Source organism: Sphaeramia orbicularis, chromosome 15, assembly GCF_902148855.1.
Source record: "Sphaeramia orbicularis chromosome 15, fSphaOr1.1, whole genome shotgun sequence".
Taxonomy (NCBI): Eukaryota; Metazoa; Chordata; class Actinopteri; order Kurtiformes; family Apogonidae; genus Sphaeramia; species Sphaeramia orbicularis.
Window position 1 is genome coordinate 11203632 of NC_043971.1, and position 21162 is coordinate 11224793.

The 21162-nt window shown below is 38.3% G+C and overlaps 1 protein-coding gene across 2 annotated transcripts in view; it reads right to left on the minus strand.

Moving 5' to 3' along the window:
* inpp5a (inositol polyphosphate-5-phosphatase A) overlaps positions 1–21162 on the minus strand; it is a 210264-nt gene that overhangs the window by 146733 nt on the left and 42369 nt on the right. For both annotated transcript variants that reach the window (XM_030155633.1, XM_030155634.1), the window contains exon 2: positions 6385–6426. In XM_030155633.1, coding sequence (XP_030011493.1) covers positions 6385–6426 — 42 coding nt within the window. The remainder of the gene's footprint in view (positions 1–6384; positions 6427–21162) is intronic.

Here is a 21162-nt window from a genome sequence, read left to right on the forward strand (position 1 = left end):
AATTTAGAGATGTACAGCTAATCATATGAGATGCATCTTCTTCTCTTTATTCACTGTATGTTCGTCCTTGAACGCCTCTCATTGTCCAAACATTGCTTTACATTTGGGTGCATCTATGAAACTGGGTTCATTTTGGTATCTGGCATTTTGCCAGCTGTTTAGACCCAATAATAAAAGACAAATGTAGACATATTCCCCCCCAGGATGTACCTAATGATGACCTCAGATAAATGCAAGAAAAAATTATATTTTTGCTCTGAGCCATCCCAAAATTAATACATTTTTAATAAAATATTGGGTCAAAAAATAGGACCAAAATTGGGACATGAAAAGCTACCTACAGGTGTCAGTGCATTTTATTTTGAAAACATGGCTTGAAATGGTCTTATATAGCGCTATAAATAAAGACATTGTGTTAAATTTCTATAATCCAGAAATGCGACTTTTTCGTGAATCTCAGTCTCATTCCAGGTTTTGTGTGTAACCCATCATGTCCACTGGCGTTACACGTGTAAACTCGATAAAGTACAACGTTTTTACTTTTCTCAGAAACTTTTTTTATTTCCCTCCATCACTGCACCTTCACGCAGTCATAATATCAAACAACATCCTTCCGCCTTCACATGATCACAGATTCTCGCGATAGCACACCACATCACAGAGGAAGTTAACAACATGTGGAACCTGCCCATTTAAACACAAATAAATTGTGAGTGATTTGTGAAACACTCTGTCTTGCATAATTAGTTTGATTCCCAAAATGAACCTGAGAGAGAATAAAATTATATTAAAAAGTGGGAGAAGGAGAAAAGTGGTTGCCTTAAAATTAAGTAATGATTAATAAGCTTTTTAAGTATATTGAACTTAAAATATTAGTTAAATGTAAGGTAATGTACTTAAAAAGTTCATTAATCATTGCTTAATTTTTTTAAGGCAACCACTTTTCTCAGTTCTTTATAAGTAAACTCAACTTATCCAAGCTTAGAGTGTGTTTTGTACTTGCTGCTGCCTATCTTGGCCAGGACTCCTTTGTAAAAGAGGTTCTTAATCTCAAAGGGATTTTTTTTCCTGGTAAATAAACAAACAAATAAATAAATAAATAAATGTACTTTCCTTTTGTCTCATTCATCACATCCTGCCATATTTGACTTTGAGAGCTGTGTAACATCTTTTGACATCAGTGAGTTAACTTTTTTTCAGAATATACTGGGGTTATTACAACAATCTTCAATGCTGCTGTGTCTTTTTACCCGACTTTCACTACCTGTCTCTCACTTTCAGCAGCAGTTAAGATCGGTGGCGGCTTCACTTCCCTTACCCCAGTGGAAAATGTTGCGGTTAGTCAGGGGTTCCTATGTAGATGACAAGGTAAGATAAGAAACATGACTGAGCTCAGGTTTTTTGTTTCTCACTTCCAATGCGTTCGTAGAGGTGAGAATAAGGTGAATAATCTCTCGGCGGCTTAACCAAACATTAGTCTGCAAGTTTAAAAGAAAAACCAACACAGAGCAACTGGATTATAACGAGTTACGTGACTAACTGATGCTCTGTGTAACGTTACTGACCACGTTTGGTTCACACACAGTAAAAACACTGATCCTCTGATAGAATGGCTATAGAAAACACATGTCTTCACTTGACTAAATCTACACAAGTTGATCTAAAAAGAAAATCACGTGGATTTTCTTCAGGGTCGTGTGGTCATAGTCTCATGACAGCACTTGAGGCAAAAGAGACACATGCCAGGCCACATCTACGGTGCTACTACAAAGGCAAATTAGGAGATGACAGTGTGAAAAAAAAAAAAAAAATTCAGCTATGGAAACATGCAGATGGGTAGTCGGTTTTGGTTAAACCCACAGAAAACATGCTCTCTTCTATTAAGTGGTGGGATGTACTCATGCAATTGCAATTTGTACTTTTACTCACCTATGCATGTCTGACAGTTTTAGTTAGTTCTGAAATTCCAGTCCAGTAAAAAACAAGTCTCTCCACATTTACTTATATTTCTAGTCGAACGTTTGTTTATATTAGATCTATGTTTAAGTGTGTGTGTGGGTGTTTATGTGGAAATGTACGACATGAGCTAAGAAAAACCGAAGCCAAATTCCTTGCATGTGTTCACAAATTTGGCCAATAAAGCTAATTCTGATTCTGATACAAAATAAAGGATGCCAAGGTGGTTTAGCAGTTAGCATTTTCACCTCACAGCAAAAAGGTTCCGGGTTCGGGCTGGAGCCTTTTTGCGCTGAGTTTACCTGTTCTCTGGTAAACTCAACTGATGAAGATCTGGAGGTGGTCCCCTGAGAGCCTTCAATGGCAGCTCACTGCTCCTAATGTGTGCTATATGCTATTGCTAATGCTAATGCTAATGTTAGATACTGTATGTGTATTAGAATGAGTAAAATGCAGAGACTGAACTTCCCAATTGGGATAATAAAGCAAATTACCCCTTTTAATTTTTTAAACATTTTATTTATAATTTTTTTTATGCAGATTTAAGTTATACTGAACATTTGAACATTCAATTTTATAAGCATTAAGCATGACCCATTCTCCCCAGCCCCTCAACCTCCTGCCCCTGGTCCTACATGACATACTGTCTCTGTCCATGGCACAATAGTGATAATAACAGGAAATTACCCTTTAACCTTTATATAGATTGAAAAACAATGCTCCTTTTCTCGTGCTAAATCAAATCTTTAAAAAAAAAATGCACTGGAAATGCACAAAACTGACAAACACCTGTTTTTCTAAGATAATCCAATGTGGACTGTTCAGAGATGCATAGTTCTCACAGGATGGTGACACTGCAAACATCTGCTGTCCTTATAAAGTATGATGGACTGGTGTAGGTTAAACTACAAACAGGATTAGTAGTAAATTAAAATTAAAGAAGCAGTGAAATGAGTGATAGTAAAGCACTGATGGGGCCATTTTAATGCACAGTGTTCCATTCTTTTAGGTGCACTTCACTGATTATACTTTAACTTAAAGGTTTTAAATATAGGACTTATAATGAAGTATTTTCACAGTATTAATATTTTTACTACCCCTGCTTATAATAAATAACCATGTATAGCATCAGGGAAAACAAACATTTAGAGTAAAATATAAACTGTGTGACATTATGTGATTCATGACAAATAAGCATCGATGAAGAACAATCCATCAGCATGAAAGATAGAGGACTTGACTGAGTTCCAGTTTTTAGGACTTGAGTTACTTGACACTATAACACTAACAAGTGGTGCCAGGCACAACAAACCCTGCCCCTTGTACATATTGTAGCTTATTTTGGCATCGATCCAGCTGATGTCATCATGACTGTGCATGTGCTGATGTCAGCATAGACATAGATAAATTTCACCCACTGTAAATTAACAGGAAAATTTTTTTTTTTTTTTTTAAATGCATTAAAAATTTGAACTTTGACCTACTTTTCCCAAAATGTAAACATCTATTCTGGGCTACTGGCAACCTATAAACTCAATTTGGTATAAATTCAACCAAAAGTTTTGCTGCTAGAGTGTTAACAAACAAACAAACAAACAAACAACCCGAATCAAAAACAATACCCATTTCATTCCCTTCGGGGGGTGGGGTAATAAAAGACATGACTTGTAGTTCAGAAACATATTGAGAAGTCCCATTTAATTTGGAGTTAATCAATCAATGTGTGTCAATCATCATAAAGAATACTCCAATTAAAACAGGGTGCAGACAGAATGAAGAATGCAGTTGGTCTATATGTAACACACTAATGTATCATTAATACAAATAGTAATATAAGTGAATCAACTTGAATAGTTGGAATACATTTTCATAATTTGATGTACCACTGTCACTACTGTTACACTGCAGTACACCCCTATAGTGAATACAGTTAATTACATTCCACTATTGTAAGTTTTGTCAGTGTTTTCAGCTACTATTCCGTTAATTTAGCCTCAATGCAATACTTGTGTCTGTGTGACTTGCCATTGTTGTTCATTTCAGCTTGTACTTGATGGTTTTATACAGGCCCGGACTGGCTAATCGGGAGGACCGGGACAATTCCTGGTGGGCCGGTATAATATTTGGGCAGCGAGGGCCGGAGTTCACTTTAAATATGTATTTAATATTTTATTTATTTATTTTTTGGGGGCCGGTGTTCAGTCATAGCACTGAGTTGACCACGTAATCTGCAGCTGCTGTTCCTGGGCCCCACCCCCTCTACTAGTAAACTGTTTGTTTTCTTCCTGTTTTTTTTTTGCGGACACACCATGACCTGGCGTAACATCTCCTTGCATACGGTTAGTAGCTCTATACTGTAGCTGTGGAGCTTTTACGATCTGTGCTCTGTAGGCTATGTCGATGGTCAGCTGTGTTTGCTGTTTGAAACATGGATAATAGAAAGAGCAAGGGTGGTGTGGAGAAGGCAAGAATTAAAAAGAGGAAAGCTCTGGAAGCAAACGCAGCCAAATGTGACAAAATCTGCAACTTTTTTCACAAAAACGACTTCCCGGTTGGAAACAACTAATAAGGACGATGAACCGGGTAAACCACCTTTCAAGTTAGTTAATTATCGAGTCAGTGAATTGTGTGGCATTGTGACGTGGAACATAACGTTATGTCATTTAAATAATAGTATGATGCGACGCCACGAAAGTGGGAAACTTTGTCTTGTAGCTTCTCAGATTCAGAAACCAGATCCAGCACCTGCCATGAGCCCACAAGTCCAGAGTGGGCAGGTAGGACTGCTCAGAGAGGGAAGAGGATTAGAAGAAATAGGCTCCAATGAAGAGTATGGTGTAGGCCTGTTCAGTATGAAAGGTGCTCTGAGATGCTCCAGGATTCAGCACTACATGAATGAAACTGACACCAAGGCTTTGAAAATAGAAGATTTGGGCTGAGAATTATGAGCATTTTTAAACTGTGCTTTAGTGTCAGAAGCAGAGCCAGGAGCCAGTAGTGATGAGGGGATTGTTCCTGTCAGTATGGAAGGAAAAGGTGAGCTGTTGGAACAGACTGTGTGAACAAGCATCAGTTCCCGTAAAACCACTTTCTATACCCAAACCATAGTCCTGACCTATTTTAATTTTTATTATTAAAAGTGAGACAGTAAATACACAAAGCCCACAACTGAAAGGCAATAGTATAAAGTCATATTAAATAAGCCTGCATATTTAGCCAGTGTAAAGATCTGAACTGGTTCAGTAAGTCAAAATGTCTGTAGATATTATTTTTTATTGTGATCCAGGTGCAGGTGAGTCTAGAGAAACTGGAGGAAGAGTGAAAGGGAGAGCAGAGTCTACTGATGACAGAGGAGCAGCTCAGCAGCACAGCTCTGAACCATTAGTCACAAATGACACAGATGAAGAGGAGTCTGTTGTTAGCTTTGATTGCTTTGCTCACCCTCAGTCACAGGATACACATATTTTTTTCTTATCATCCTCATCAAACCCCTAATATCACTGTACCAAAAGTTTTCAATAGCATCGATGGAACAAACCGCAAGTAAGTTGTGATGGAAATCTTTTGTTGCAGAGGATACCAAAATAATAGTTATTAGAAAGTGCAGCAAGCTTAATTTATTTATTTATTTTTTTAATTTTTAATATTTTTATACTTTAATTTCATTTCAAACATTTTAAAGGTTTGAAAAATGTTAACACTTATAAGAAAAAAAATATAGATTTTGTTATTGTTGTGTTGTGAGGAATAATAATGTTGGAGATGTCAATGTGCACTCACTGTTGAAATAAATCCACATTGTGAAGCAACCTTTACTTGCGCTGAATTGGAAATATTTTAGAAAATACACTGAATTAGAAGGCTTTGCAGAACAGTGTGTAGACCTAACATGTAAGGTTAGAACTGCATGATTTTCATAATAATCGGTCGTGATCTAAAGTGGGCCGGTCTGAGGTATGAAACTCCAGGGCTGAAAATGAGTCTCAGTCCGGCCCTGGTTTTATAAGTTCATATGACTTGCTTCACCACATGTTAGGCCTAAACAATGACTCGACTTGACTGATTTTCACCACTGAAACTTAGGACTTGTTTGAGACTTTAAGTTCAGACTGGAGACTTAACCCCCCACCTGTGATCAACACACTAAAACCCTGACGGTTACTTCACTAGAAGCCCAGACGTCACCCTGTCATGACATGTTTCAGAGCAGCTACAGTCTGTGGGCTGCGTCTGCTAAACCTGGGTTACATTTATTATGTAAAGAACACATTTTCCATTCCATTTCAAGCAATAATCTGGCCACAGTATCGTGAGGTCTGCAGGTGGGTTGGTAAGGAGATAAATGTTGCTGAACATCTATGCAGAACCATTAAAGAGAACCTTCTATGCTTCTGACTCGCTCCAGTGATTCATTACAGTATTGCTTACCTGGTAGAACTCCCTCAGCCATGTTTTCTGTAGGTTCTCAGGCTGGAAGAAGAAGAAAAAAGAACAGTTAGTGACAAACTGAAACTGAAAACTGGCTTTAATATGCTTACTTTGTATCAGTGTCAAACCAGAGGTACCAAAATTCATGTTTAAGAACATCCAAATCAATGTATTGTCTTGGGATTGTCCACAACAGCAGCCCACTGCAGCATAAAATATGATTTATGGGGGTATACTGCATGTGCTACGAGGTATATATACGGTAAAGAAGATCCACCTCCTTCCACCAGCAGTATCTGTCTCTCAGGGTCATGAATGTTGTTCTCCAGGCTATCGACAAGCAATCTCCCTCTCCCCTCTCTTTTTCTTACCTTCTTTTGCTCGGTCTGTATCCATCATTCCCTCCCTCTCTCCCCTCCACTTTAAAAGGCTATTCCCAGACCTGGACTTCATTTCATTTGTGCAGTGGAAACAGAGACAGGGCCCTGGGCAGTCTACCATTTAAGGAGAGATCTCCCTGTGTCGATAACTAGGTCTGATGAACAGCCGTGTGTGTGTGTGTGTGTGTGTGTGTGTGTGTGTTGGGGAGTTTGTCCTAACAAGACTAGCCTAAAATAAGAATACTCAAGGGATCTACAGGCTCTGTTGGCATCTGTAACAAAGCCTTAATATATTACAGAAATAGGTGCGGTATCCTTGGATGGCATCAGGTCACATCACACACCAGAACTGGTCACCATGACAACTCTTACTTCAACTTATTGTCAGTTCACATTCATATACACAAACAGCAGACATTAATACGGAGAACAGATACTTTAGCTTTAACATCAACAAAACTGTTTTAGTCTGGTGTTAATATTTGCCACGGATTGAAAATCAAGGTACTTGAGGAGATTTGATAAAAAGTATTCCACGCAGCCGCAGCAACAGGAAGCAATGAAGCCGTTTTCATGTTTGTTGCTGCTGTGGTTAGGTGGAATTTTTAAAAGGCCCGAATGATGGTTGGATTTCGGTTCGGTATGTAAACAGACAGCTTGTGATTAGTACTGCCACTAACGACTAATCGTGTAATGACTAATCTTTCAACAAATTTTTCGATTACTCAACTAATCTAAACGACTAATAAAAAAAAAAAAAAAAAACAGGGTGAAACTTAAGATGCTTATAAGACGGGGGTTTCTCTCTACTGCGGCATACCCATGCCATCACAGCATACCCATGACACAAAGCCAAAGCCATACCCATGGCTCGTCTCTGGCAGCGGTCGCAGGGAGATCCCGTTCCTACTGCATTTGAGACGGGAGGGACACCAAAAATATATTGGCGGTCAATAGTAAAATGAGACATCGACTAATATTCATGGTCGATTACGTCAACCAAGTCGACTAATCGCGGCAGCACTACTTGTGATGGAGTCAGCTTTGAAGTTGTTCACCATAAGTGAAGTGATTCAGGTGCATAATTATAGAAACACTAATGGATTCGTGATACTTAGGCTATCGCTCTAGTTTTACAAATCTGATGAAAAATTTGTGGCGAACATTGTACGCTGCTTTAAGAACAAAAAAACAAATGCTGATCTTTATTTGGATTAACTAATAAACTGTCCAAAAACCATACACTGTAGTTGAGCAAATAAAAACTATTTAACTAGCAAGTTGAGAGCACAGAGGGCAGCCACTGCTCCATCTGTGTTACCACAGTAATTCTACGTGACACTTGTGTATACACATTCTATACATTCACGTAACCAGAAGATAGTTGACTTAAAGCTCAACAAAGGGAATTTTCAGAAAACAGAACAAGCACTTTCATGAAACAACAGATCAGTGCTACAACCTTTGCACCAGTATGCTAAAACTAAGCAGATCCAACAGTACAAGTATTATTTCTCTACCACTAAAACTCAATGAACAAACCAAAGAAGTGCAAAAATAAATGTTGCATAATGAAGCAACGATTACCAAATCTGTCACAACAATTTTCTTTTATATGAAGCATTAATGAAGCATCTGCTAAGAGGGAATCCATTGTTTTGTGTAACACTGAAATGATCCCAACTAGAAACAAATGTCCCTGGGCTTAACAGGTTAATAGAGCATGTATCTGTGAGAGTATAGTGATGGCATGTTCAGAATACACAGTAGTCTTCATCATAGGCATATATCACTATGTCAGTTCATGGGATTATCATCATAAATCTGGATGATTTAAAGACGTGAGGCATCATATCTAAGCATCGTCATTATCGGATGTTCAGTAGAGACCAACTACCAGGAGCGACGATGTTTATAGACACCAATTTCATTATGAACTCACAAAAAGGGTACAGAATGACACGGGAACATCTACATTAGACTTGAGCCCTTGAGGGACATCCCTGAGCCTTCATACTCACAACAAGACAGCAAATTAACAGCTGTGAATCCATGAGTATAGAGAATAGGACTGGGCCACTGTCCGTCTTAAAGAAAAAAGCCCAGTGTGTAAGATTTAGGGGAATTTAGGAAGGATTTAGCTGCAGAATTGGAATGTAATATTCATAACTATGTTTTCACCAGTTAATATCAGCAGAGATCATGGACCATGTTTCTACTAGTGATGTCCCGATCTGGATTTTTTTGCTTCCGAGCCGATCTTTTTTTTTTTTTTTTTATTAGTTTTGCTGATACCAATCCAATACTGACTCTTAATAACTTTAGTATAATTTTTCCACTTTCCAAATTCATACTGTGGGCCAAATTAGAACTTTTAGCAGGCCAGTTTCGACCTGTGGGCCGTATGTTTGCCACTGCTGTAGCGCGTCTATGAACAGGTTCGTCCAGGTATCATATGGGGGTGCGTTCTGTGCCATACGTTAGTGATATGCACATCAGCAGGTTGGGTCAAAAGAATTTTTTATTTGCGGGGAAGGTTGGGTCGAGTCAAATAATTCCACAAAAGCCCCCCACAGGTTGATAAAAAAAAAAAAAAAGATACGTGCATCACTACAAGACCATAAAGTGAAAGTGAAACTCATAGACACTTTACTAGTTCCTCTAAGCCTCCACTTGTTGTCCAGCTAATTTTCCTTTTCCTACCTTCAGAAACTTTAATTTGAGGGAGCAGGATGTTTGTTTACCCCCACCAGAACCAGGCTCGGATCAGCCTGATCTCGTGACTAAATCCGATCTGATCTTCTGAAAAATGCCAGATCATCAGCCGATACCAATCTTTAGATCGGACATCCCCAGTTTCTACAGCAGTTCTAGAGAGACAACTTATTTTCTAAGTCTTACTTTATACCAGGTGTTAAAGTGCATTAGCATCACCTAATAATGGTTTGTCTGTTCTGCGCTTTTATTCCAATAATAAAAGGACAACATTACACTCTTGCGGCCACTGTAGTGCAGTGAGAAGGTATATTCAGTTGGTTGCAACATGGAAGTTTACCACTTGATGTCAGTAAATATCACACACTGAACTTTTAAAGTGATAATAAAAGCTATGAATTGAATCTGAATGTATTTCCCAAAGCGGACTGTGTGAAAACCAGCATGCAATGGCTATGTTTAAAAGAGTAACAGTTGTATTTGACACAGAGATAACGCTAGCATTCACACTGATTAATGAACACAGTCATGGACTTATGTATGATATATGTCGGCAATAACAGGGGCACCTAAATAACTCAAGACTTTAAGACTTAGAGGGTTAGTGTGTGTGTGTATATGTGTGTGTGTACCATCGTCCCGGTCTGAGCCAGATCAGACAGAGCATAGGTCTATATAAGGACATAAGCACTGGACCTTGTCATTAGTCACATGGACAGAGGAAGAGAAAAGGCAAGTGAGACGGAGACAGGCAAACAGAGGAACAGAAAGGTTCAAACAAGAGAAATGCCACCTGATTGTCAACACATAACCTCAAAAAGATGCATTTGATGCTATTATGCTGCTGCAGTTTGATGGTCTTTGCCTTGTTGCACTGTTTTCCTGTATCGATCATGAACTGAGTGGCCTGTTCAAGTTAGCTGCTGCAAAGACCACGAGCCTCTGAAACTCCATCTCCCTGCATTGAACAACGCAGCAGACACCAGGTTTGACGGAGGGCTAAGCATGGTAATGAGGTAATAAAACCATACTGGTGACGGTTTTATAAACAAGTCTGAAAGTATCTCATCTGGGGAATACGTGTCCTAGATCAACATGGCGCAGGGAGCGGAAAGAAAAGGGCTACAGCAGGGCATGTGCGTTCAACTGGGCTTGTCATGTAAAAAATAAAAAGCATCATCCGGCGCTTTCTAGAGCACTCTGATTTAGTCTGACCCAGCTCTGGTGTGCAGCGGTTCTGGGAAACAGATGTTGGCCTTGCCAGGATGGCTCAGAGGAGGACCAGCTGGCCCTCGGGGGTCCCGGGCCCTGGAGAGAAAGTGGGCTAATCGAGGAAGGCAGGACAGACCGATGCTTCTTGATCTATATCTGTAGTCCCGGGCACTTTGCTACCGCCCTCAGCTTATCAGAAGTTAATTTGCAGTTAATTAGAAAGTGGGGCTACACTGGCAGAGCGGTAAAAATAAACCCGTACGCTCCCCAGCCTCTCCTCCACATACACCTCTTCTCCCTCCACTGGCACTTTCACTCGCTTAGTTCTCTCCACCTCCTCTCTTTTTCTTTTCCCGTGCCTCTGATTCTCAGTCCGTGGCCTACTTTTTTAGACAGCATGGGGAACTCAAAGCCTCTGCTTGGGTTTTTAGCAGAGATCTATTTAAAATCCCAGTCATCACAAAGGTGGAACATAAGTATGCAGGCTTTGTCAGAACAAAACAAAAAAACTGCTCATGGTCCGTCAGGAAAATAGAAACCATATCTCCCAGTATTAAGACACCGTGTTTCATGGAAGACTGATATGGAAATAAGGCAATAAAATGGACTTTGATTTAAACACATGAAAATGCTCACGCTGGTTTAACAGGAGGCTGTAAAATCGTCACCTTTCCCTTTTAGGAGAAGGTCAAATTCTTTGTTTTGGGACTGGTTCAGTGTGCCTATCTTGTGCCAATTCCTGATTTATTTGCCATTTGCAAATACCCAGTCTTTGAATTTAACAAATATTATGCAAAGTACAAGGCTCGGCATGTTTGCCAAAACGTGTAATGACAATGAGGAGGATTACTGGATGTAGGGCTAGGTGAAATCTATCAGATGCAACGACACAAATAATCATGCGCCAAAGCACAGAAGAAGAAATATGTTGTAGAATGACATTGCAACATAGAAGAACATGACTGTCGTTCACTATCACAGAACAGAACAAAATTGGAAAACTGACCTTACTAATAGAATTATATAAAATCAGCTGTTATTTCACATGAACAAAACTACAATTATTAGTTTGCTATTAGTTATTATTAGCTTATTAGTGTCAAAAGCAACGGTGAAAAGACAAAAACAACTACTATAAAATATATAAAGAAGTAATATCCAAGACTAAAACCTAAAAGGAATTGTGAAACATACACGCACAGTAGACATTCCACACTCTACTACCATCATTTCACAATTCTCTTAGATATTGCACATAACATATAATCTACATACGAGAAGTATTTTTGAATCCTGGAAAAATATAGCCTCACCTGCACTTACATTAATCTAACATAAACTCAAAATGGTTTTGACACAGACAATAATTGGATTTACATTTTATTCTTTTGAAAAATAATTTCTGTCTCTATGGAAACTGCAGAAACAGATAATACAACCCAAAGAGAAGATAAATTGTATTTAAAAGCAAAACACTGAACAAAAGTCCTTGCACTGCACCATCAACAATCAAGTATTGAGTGCAACAAAATGCAAATAACACACGCCTCACATTATTGAGATTTGGTTAACAGATCAGAACAGATGTACTGGAAGATGTAAAGGTACATTAAATCCATGAAGTACCTCCGTCCTAATGATAACATGTTGTATTCACCATAGCGAGGGTGCGATTTATCACTGAGTATTGGCCAAACTCTTGTCAAACACATTAATCTTACTAAATTTCTACTTATTTATTGCGCACAGTAAATTATTGCAAGGAATAAAGCATAAAGTCAGAATATTCTAGACAAATACACAATAGGAAAGAATCAGTGTCCATCTATAAACTCATGGGAATTTAACAGGAAACCATTACGATGATTTTTGCATGAGTTACACCATTAATTCATTAATGCAGTTACCATAAAAGGCCATTTGTGTGTCTTCCTGTTTGCTCTAAAGACCATTTGAGTTTTCCTGGAACTTACTAGAGATGGAATGATTATGATCAGTTTAGATTTTGACATTGATAGGATGTTTTATAAATAATAAGCAAAACTTTGCTCTGATAGTTATCAATAGTTAATATTAGTCTATTCAACTTCAGTTAGTGACTTTAGGGGAAGACAACAGCTCAAACAGTTAAAACAATATCCAGAATCGCCTCATTTTGTACAGTTCCAGGTTCACTGATTTTCAACTTTGAAAGAAATGCTTATTTATTTGTTTCATCTGCTTCTTTGTCTATTAAGAACCGAGTTTGAGTTCAGTTGTACAATTTTCCAAAGAGTGTATTTGTTTATTGTCTTTCTTCCCGTGCCAACATATTTGCGTTTAACCCATAAAGACCCAAACATCCACCGTCGACTAAAACCATCAACTGATGTAAAATGTTTAATCCCATCTGATCCACTAATCCTATCAATACATGTAAATAATTGGTGTAAAATGCTGTTTGTCATCGGTTCATGGTCATCAGATATGACCTGTTTGGACGTTCAGAGGCTCTGTAGTTACTATGGAAACACCGTCATCTTCCACAACATTGATTCACCAATAAAAGCCATAGAGTTGGACAAATGACAGTGGATGGACAAACTGGGTTTATATTCAGTTAATGAGATATTTGACTGAAAAAGTCACTTGTTCTTCAGTTTTCTCTGCTTTTGATATAATAACCCTCAACTTTATTCTTAGCTTTTATGAACACCGACATGATTAGTAAACTAAATGTAGGAAAATACCTGATTGTCACTGAAAAAACACAAAACACAGAAGATAATATTACAATAAATGGCAATAAGTCACTTACGGAAAGTTAAATATAGAAGAAAAATTCATTTAGGAACTGCCACAAGAGTAACACTGGGTCCTTATGGGTTAAAATCCCACCACTGGTATTCACTCTGTACTCTCCAAAAATGAACCTGTGCATTTCTTTTATCATGCAAACTAACTGTGGTGTCTAACACAGTTTTCACTGGGTTCAAACAGGAACGTAAAACTCCCAGAGTTAAGCAAGTTGTGGTATTTAGCTTGACACAGAACCTCAAAGGTCGCGACCTGAAGTGCGCATGCTGTTCTACTCCTTGTAGATCCATAGCGAAGCATTCTTTGGCTGATGGGGTAGCATTCCCCAGCCCAGTTTGGTATTACAACAGGCCATTTTTACTGAGATCGGCAAGGATATTACGTCAAGCGCCGCACTGTTAAAGACCCCTGTGGAGATCTGCTGGGAACACATGGCCACCACATGAGTTTCCTCCTTCTCCACGTAGTCTGAGTAATCTTATGCTGTTTTTTTTCGCAGCTCCCATTTCAACTCTAGTGTTGTTATATTCACAAGGTTCTGCTGATCTGTTAGTTTAGGTTATTTTGCTGGATTCTTTTTACTCACTGACCTGTTCTCCTATTTCCATCATGAATTCCAGGCTTTCTACATCTCAGTTCTGTTCAGCATGGGGTGAGAGCCATACAGGTCAGAAAAATTGTAGCTTTCAACCTTCATAGGTGAATAAAGTGGGGATGAGGTTGCTTGGTTACACCTGACACGAATACTAGGCACAAACACGTCTACAACACAAGGAATTGGCAGGTTCTAGGAAATCAAATGTATGACTTTTCAGACAGTTTTCAAGGCATCTGATCAATCAATCAATGAAATTTTATTTATATAGCACCAAATCATAACAAAAGTTATCTCATGAAACTTTACATATAGAGCTGGTCAAAACCAGACTCTCAAACCAATTTACAGAAACCCAACAAAATCCTCAAAATTGATCATATTTAAGGCTTTATATTCACATAAATAACAGTACAACAGGCCTCATAGTTATTGTTTTGAACTAGTCTTAACCATGTTTTAATCCAGCTAACGTTACTTTTCCATTTCCTCATGGCTGATGTTTCTGCTACTGACCTTTCTGATGTCTCTTACCAAAATGCTGTGAATGTCTCCAGGGTGAGCCTGTCCAAAACTGTACGCATGAAAGCTTGGATGAAGAGCAGTGCAGATCAGCAGTAGCTCTGACTTCCTTTTTTCCCCCAGTTCATAGCATATGGCTCTAGCCTTAAGGTACTTTAGTATCATCTACTAAGTTCACACAAAACACAGACAATTTTCTTTACATTCAGGAGAGGATAAATGTAGAGAAAACATCATTTGAATGTTGCTTGAAACACAGATCTATGTCTAAAAGAGTTTTTTTGCTTGAGACTCTTTCAATAAAAGGACTTCAATTGTCTTCCAATAACAATATTATTTGAAAAGTTTATATGCACTATGGATTGACCTAATGTTTCTCGTTTAATCTAGAAATAAACAGATTCATCTATAATGGAAAATAACGCCTTAAACATCTATACATTTTGTAACTGGGAGGCCAGTGGTAATCCAATAGTCTGTCCTGCTCATTTAGGTGAATTTACCACTGTTTTGTTTGGCGTCGTTTTTCTGAGAACCGAATGAAAACCAGATTCTGAACCTTGTACGCAGTCAAACCAATCCACTTCAATTAGACAAACGATGAACGAGCTATGACAGGAGGAAATGGTTGCTTTTCTCAAATCATAACCACTTCATTTGCCATTCAAAACTGGGAGTGAATCAGCTCCGTATGGGACTGCTCCTCAAATATCACAGCATATTCTATTCTGTCTGTTTACATCCTTATATAATGTTTATATTTATTTTATCAAATCATATTAAATTTTATTTATATAGCACCAAATCGTAACAAAAGTTATCTCACGACATTTTACATGTAGAGCCGGTCGAAACCAGACTCTCAAGCCAATTTACAGAAACCCAACAGAATCCTCCAGGAGCAAATACTAAACTAAAAAATAAAACCTCCAAAAATAATTTAAAAATTGTAAAGGTGGGAAAGAAACTACAAAAATGTAGCCTATATATTACATACATTTCATTATTTATAGTATAGAGTTAGCTTTTTGTATGTTTTAGTAGTATTTAGAAGTATTTTTACATGTAATATTTTATGTTTGCAGTTTTTATAAATTATCATTATTTTTCAGTATTTTGTGGGATATTTTTATACAGTCTTTTTGCACTTTAATTGTTTGCTGCTCAACAGATTTTCATTGTTCCTGTCACAGTGACAATAAAAATCTATTGTATTCTAAAACAGCCAGACACAATGGTACTACACAATCTTCAGCTTCCCCACTCAATTACATCTCAAAAATTATTTTGTTCCTTCCAATCTGATTGCCAAATAAGTTAACACAAGACAGAAAAACTCATTTTTGTGACTTTTGTGGCACAGTTCCTGTCTATGGGCCACTTTTGTATTGACAGACTATTAGAAAAGAGGTTACTGGCTTTCAGGGGAGCAGGCCGGCTATAATTAAACACGCCTATATGGAGGCCATTGACTGAGGGAGGAGATCTGAAGAAGGAGAGCATCTGGGGAACCAGCTCATTGGCTGGCCCCGCATCCTCCAGCAGGTCAACCAGCAATGTCACTTTCCACAACAACTCTGGTGTCGCGGCTGCTCAACGGAGGCTGAGCGAGGCGGAGGTGTGTCCCATCAGTGTTTTACGTAATTCAACATCAAAGAGGCTCATTATGGAAGTAATTAGAGCAACCCCTCTCTGAGAAAACACTGAATTAGACCCAAGTCCTCTGAGATGTCCCTCCTACTTCTGAAGGGTGGAGGAGGTAAAATATGGAGGCGGGAAGTGAGGTTACAAAGGATGATGTGATATTTAGTAACATCTAGGAGTGAAGATGTAGATTCCAACCAAATCAAGACCTGTCACTCTCATCTATGGTCGCTGCAAATAAATTCTGTCCACACAACCTTCATTTTAGAAAATACACAAAATGACTCCAAACTGGTCCAAATGCTCAGATATACAATTGTTAGCTTTGGACACCATGGATAAAAATGGACGTAGCAGATGCAGAGGCTTTAATCTGTTGTGAAGGTGAAGCAACAAGTTCAATTTTTTACAGAAATTACTTTAAGTGGTGGCTGTGGTTGTGAAAGTGAATTCTTTACTTGATGTGGATTTGTCCATAACACTGGTTTGGTCTGTCTCCCAAAGGTCTCCGAGATGACTTTGATTGACTGCAGGTCATACACTGATTGATACACCTGGATTTGATGTTTCAGGTGCAGATTCATTACACAAAGTAATAATGAAAATGGAATGTGACGCAGTTGTTTTCCAATTTCTACATTTTCCCTGAACACACAGATACACACAAACTGGAGTTTTTAAGATATCTTTGTTTTGGACCTAAATCATTTATGTGTAGGTAAAAATATCTGTTTTGCAAAATGTCTGCATTGGTGTGGGCGAGGCATTAGTTAAGGTGATAACTCTGAGTCGTACTCGGACAAAGCGTAGATACTAAAGTACTTCGACGCTAGATGCCATATGTTATAAACTGGAAGAAAAAGGGAAGTCAGAGCTCCTACTCATCTGTGTAGCTGTTGCACACAGTTTTGGACAGATTCTCCTCTGACACATTCATAGCATTTTCCTAACAGAGGAATTCCATATCTGTGCAATATTGAACACTTTGTTTCCACACACTGTAAAAAGCCTGAGCTTCTAATTTGCAGGAATTACTTTTAGAAATAAGTTTACACTGACTTATACGGACTCCAGGCATTATTAGTAGTCAGGAGGACAGACCAATTATCAGCTATGTTTTCTGGATCCAATATTGACAGTTTTTACATTATCTGGATGTTTTTGTTTTTTGTTTTTTTTTTTAATAAAATAAAGGAATTTAAAAATGTGCTTTTGGCTCTAATGCCTCTCTGTCTGGAGCCAGAACTCTATGATCTCTACATCCCACTCACATCCTATTAAAATGGTAAGAATGAAAAGAGAAATTAGTGTATTTCACCAATATTAGTTTCCATTCAGTTCAGACATGAAACGTACTTCATTTCTCTGGAATATCAATATAGTTCCTAGTTAGAGTTACTATAAAATTCCATTTTATTACAAATGTACAGCAGTTCCAAATATCACATATCACATGTGTTTAATTTTCACTTTGGAGTGACACAATACTTCACAAGCCAACACCAACCCACCAATTTAACATTTCCTTAAAGATTGTAAAACTATCCCCTTGAGAGTCATCCATCAGCCTGCCATGAAAGCTTATTAAGGCTAGCCAATAACATAATATCTGATCTTATGTTTTGAACGCAGCATACAAATTGTTATCGTAGAACCACAGACACAGGGTTCCATGATTTAATGATGTTACACTGACTCACACTGTTCTAATCAATCCTAAAACACGAACCTTGATCCCAGGTCAAACATATGACTGAAGGGCTTTGAACTCTGTGTCTGCTACAGAGACGCAATCCGACATTAAAGCATCATCTTCATAATCATCATGATCATCATTGCCATCATTTCCTCAAACAATAGGATGTCATGAATGCTGCTGGTTTAGAAACCCCATTAAAAATGATGGGAACATTAACAGGCATTGATGGATTACGCTTAGTCCCATGTGGGCATAAGTCAAATCAAGAGAATAGACATTTAGCAGGGATGAGCTCTCAGCCTGTTGTCAAAAAGATCAACACTTTGCAGTCCCAGAGTTCCATACGTTAAAGTAAAAATGTGATTCAATGTGATATCAACTACTTTTCAGAAACTAAAGAGGGATTTCAAACAAAATGCCATTCTACTGCATTTAAACACAGTAGATACAAATACATAAACGAGGAAAAAAAAAATGTATGTCAACTGTTCAGTCCTGAAAAAAAACAATAGTTGGAGATGTGAACATGCATGAAAGTTAAAAACAGCTACATAAAGGTTAATTCTCCTGTTGATGCCCCTGACCACGGTACTGATGAAGATCTGGAGTTGGTCCCTGAGCGCCTTCAATGGCAGCTCACTGTTCCTAATGTGTACTATATGTGTTCGTGCTAATTGCTAATGCTAAATACTGTGTGTGTATTAGAATGGGTAAAATGCAGAGACTGTATTTCCCTACGGGGATAATAAAGTGAGGTAACCTTTAACCTTTTTATGATGCTTTTGCAATAATCTGGAGTGTTAACGAGCATTGACTAAATTTCTTACAGTCAGACAGCGAGCTCAGACCTGGATCACATATGTGCCATATTTTCATGCGCACCTCCAATCACAGACACACAATGGGAGAAATTTATTACAACGGACTGCGAAGCACTGTTATAAACCAAACCAAATTATATCATTATTTAATGCGGGTAGGCACAGAGTGATTTGGTGCTTTCCCAGGTGAATGATGGGAAAATGTAGAGGTATCCTACTGCGGATAAAAAACACTTAGAGGAGATCAAAGATAGATTTGTTTCCCACAGCGCCAATTACTGCAAGACTGACAGTGTTAAAAAATCATGATGCCTCTTTCAGTGTAGCTATAGGAAAACAGACAAGAACAGACAGAGGGTTGTATTAACATATTTTAACGACTATTCAAATATATATGTTAGGGCTGGGAATCTTAGGGTACCTCACGATATGATACGATTCGATGCAATGCAATATGATACGATACAATATGCAACACATGGCTTGTGATCATGATAGTGTCTCGATTATGGCAATACTGTGATTATCGATATGTTGCTCTTAAGAACCTACAATATATCCGTGTGTTTATAACAAGGTGGCTGTGCATGTTTGTCGTACCACCCGTGTTTCGTATTTTTGTGAGACAGTTCTTACATACTGCAAAGTCCTTATCCAGCTTTGTCCCATCCACACTATAAAAGCCAAAGTGAGTCCACACTTCTGATATAAACGATGCCGGTGCATCTTTCAGTTTAACTTCACCACTCAAGTCCGCCATATTAGCGCCGTTGTTTGTTTTTTTCTTCTTCTGTGAGGAGTAGCGCCCCCTGGATGACATGTAAAATGGTGACTTGACGCATTGAGGAGGAACAATGAAAGAAATTTACAGCGGCTATATTTTAATAATAAAAAACAAAAACATATGCCATGACAGCACATCGATAATGCATCGTAAGATTAAATATCGCAATAGTTCACCACATGGATATTTTGTCACACTCCTAACATATATATTTATTTTTTAATGTGACCCGTCTCGCACAAATAGTTGCTCCATTCTAGTATGAGAAGCATGTAAACAAATGTGACTGCTTACTCATTGTTCCAAGTTTCATCTCATGATGCATTTTTAATTGTATAAGTAGAACACAACTAAATATGAATTATGTTTCACCACCATTTCCTATGCCCTCAATCACACTCTATTAGTTTTCTGTTGTTGTGTTAAAAGCTTTAGTAGCCTCTAATTACAGAAGATACTTTAGCAAACAACATAAAACATATTAGATGTTAAGATGTTAGGGCAAAACATCCTTGTATGCAGACAGAAACTGTATAAAATCGGCATAAACAGACCAATGGCTCCAGTGAAAGTGGAAGTGCTAATAGCAGTATTGATACAAATGCACTCACACCCACCCCTTGCAGTGAGAATCAACACTGCAATCAGCTGGGATTTGTGTAGATTAAGTGTCATCAGAAAACAGGAAATTACAGCACTCAGAGCGACCGCAGCTGTGTGGTTCAAAGAGCCTCTTCCTCGCTGCATGAGACTGCAGCGTTACACTTACAGTACCACTCAACGCTCACACACCTTCTGGAGAAAGTCATCCTGGTGCAGAGGGAGACACTGGAGGCTGAAGGTGTAAAAAAAAAAAAAAAAAGAAAGAAAGAAACCACAATGCAGTATAGACTAAAGCCTCGGCCAAGTCAACATCAGGTAGTGGCTCTGATAAATCCAGCAAAAATCGGCATAAACACATTGTTAAGTGGGTCATGGTGGTCGGGTACTATAATCTGACAAATAGCTTTTCAGTTTTAGACTCGTGTTGCGCAATATCTATAAGGACCTACAGGGAACTCAGCAATTGACAGAGTTGTGTTACTATCTGAATAGTGCGAACCCACTCACACCTCTGCCATGTGTTACCCAACTCGCACAGCAAACTCCTGATGACAATATGATGCACAAAGCCGCTGCGCTATTCTCAAAGACCTCTTTAGCGAGAAGTCATAAACAGGAACCTTGAACACACTGCAATTTCCAGAGAAACTACTCATGAAAGAGGTTATGACAAAGCATTTGTGGCCAGACCTACATACTAAACACTCAAACTGATTGCTAACATAATGCCTGATATTGATCCATTAGCAGCGGGGTATCGTTAAAAGCATCAAAAATGGATTACTTCGCCAAAAAGGTCTTTGTGATGCAAACTGGAGGAAACCACTGAAAGGCTTAAAAAAAAAACAATCAATAGTAATTCCAGGAGGTGAAAAACACATTTGGGTTTTCGTACAACAAAAGTAATTAGGGGGAAATGTCAAAACGTGCAGCGCTACATAAAAACATGTCTAAACAAAACGGCTAAAAATAATCAACTGATGGCTTATGAAAACCCCAAGGAGCAA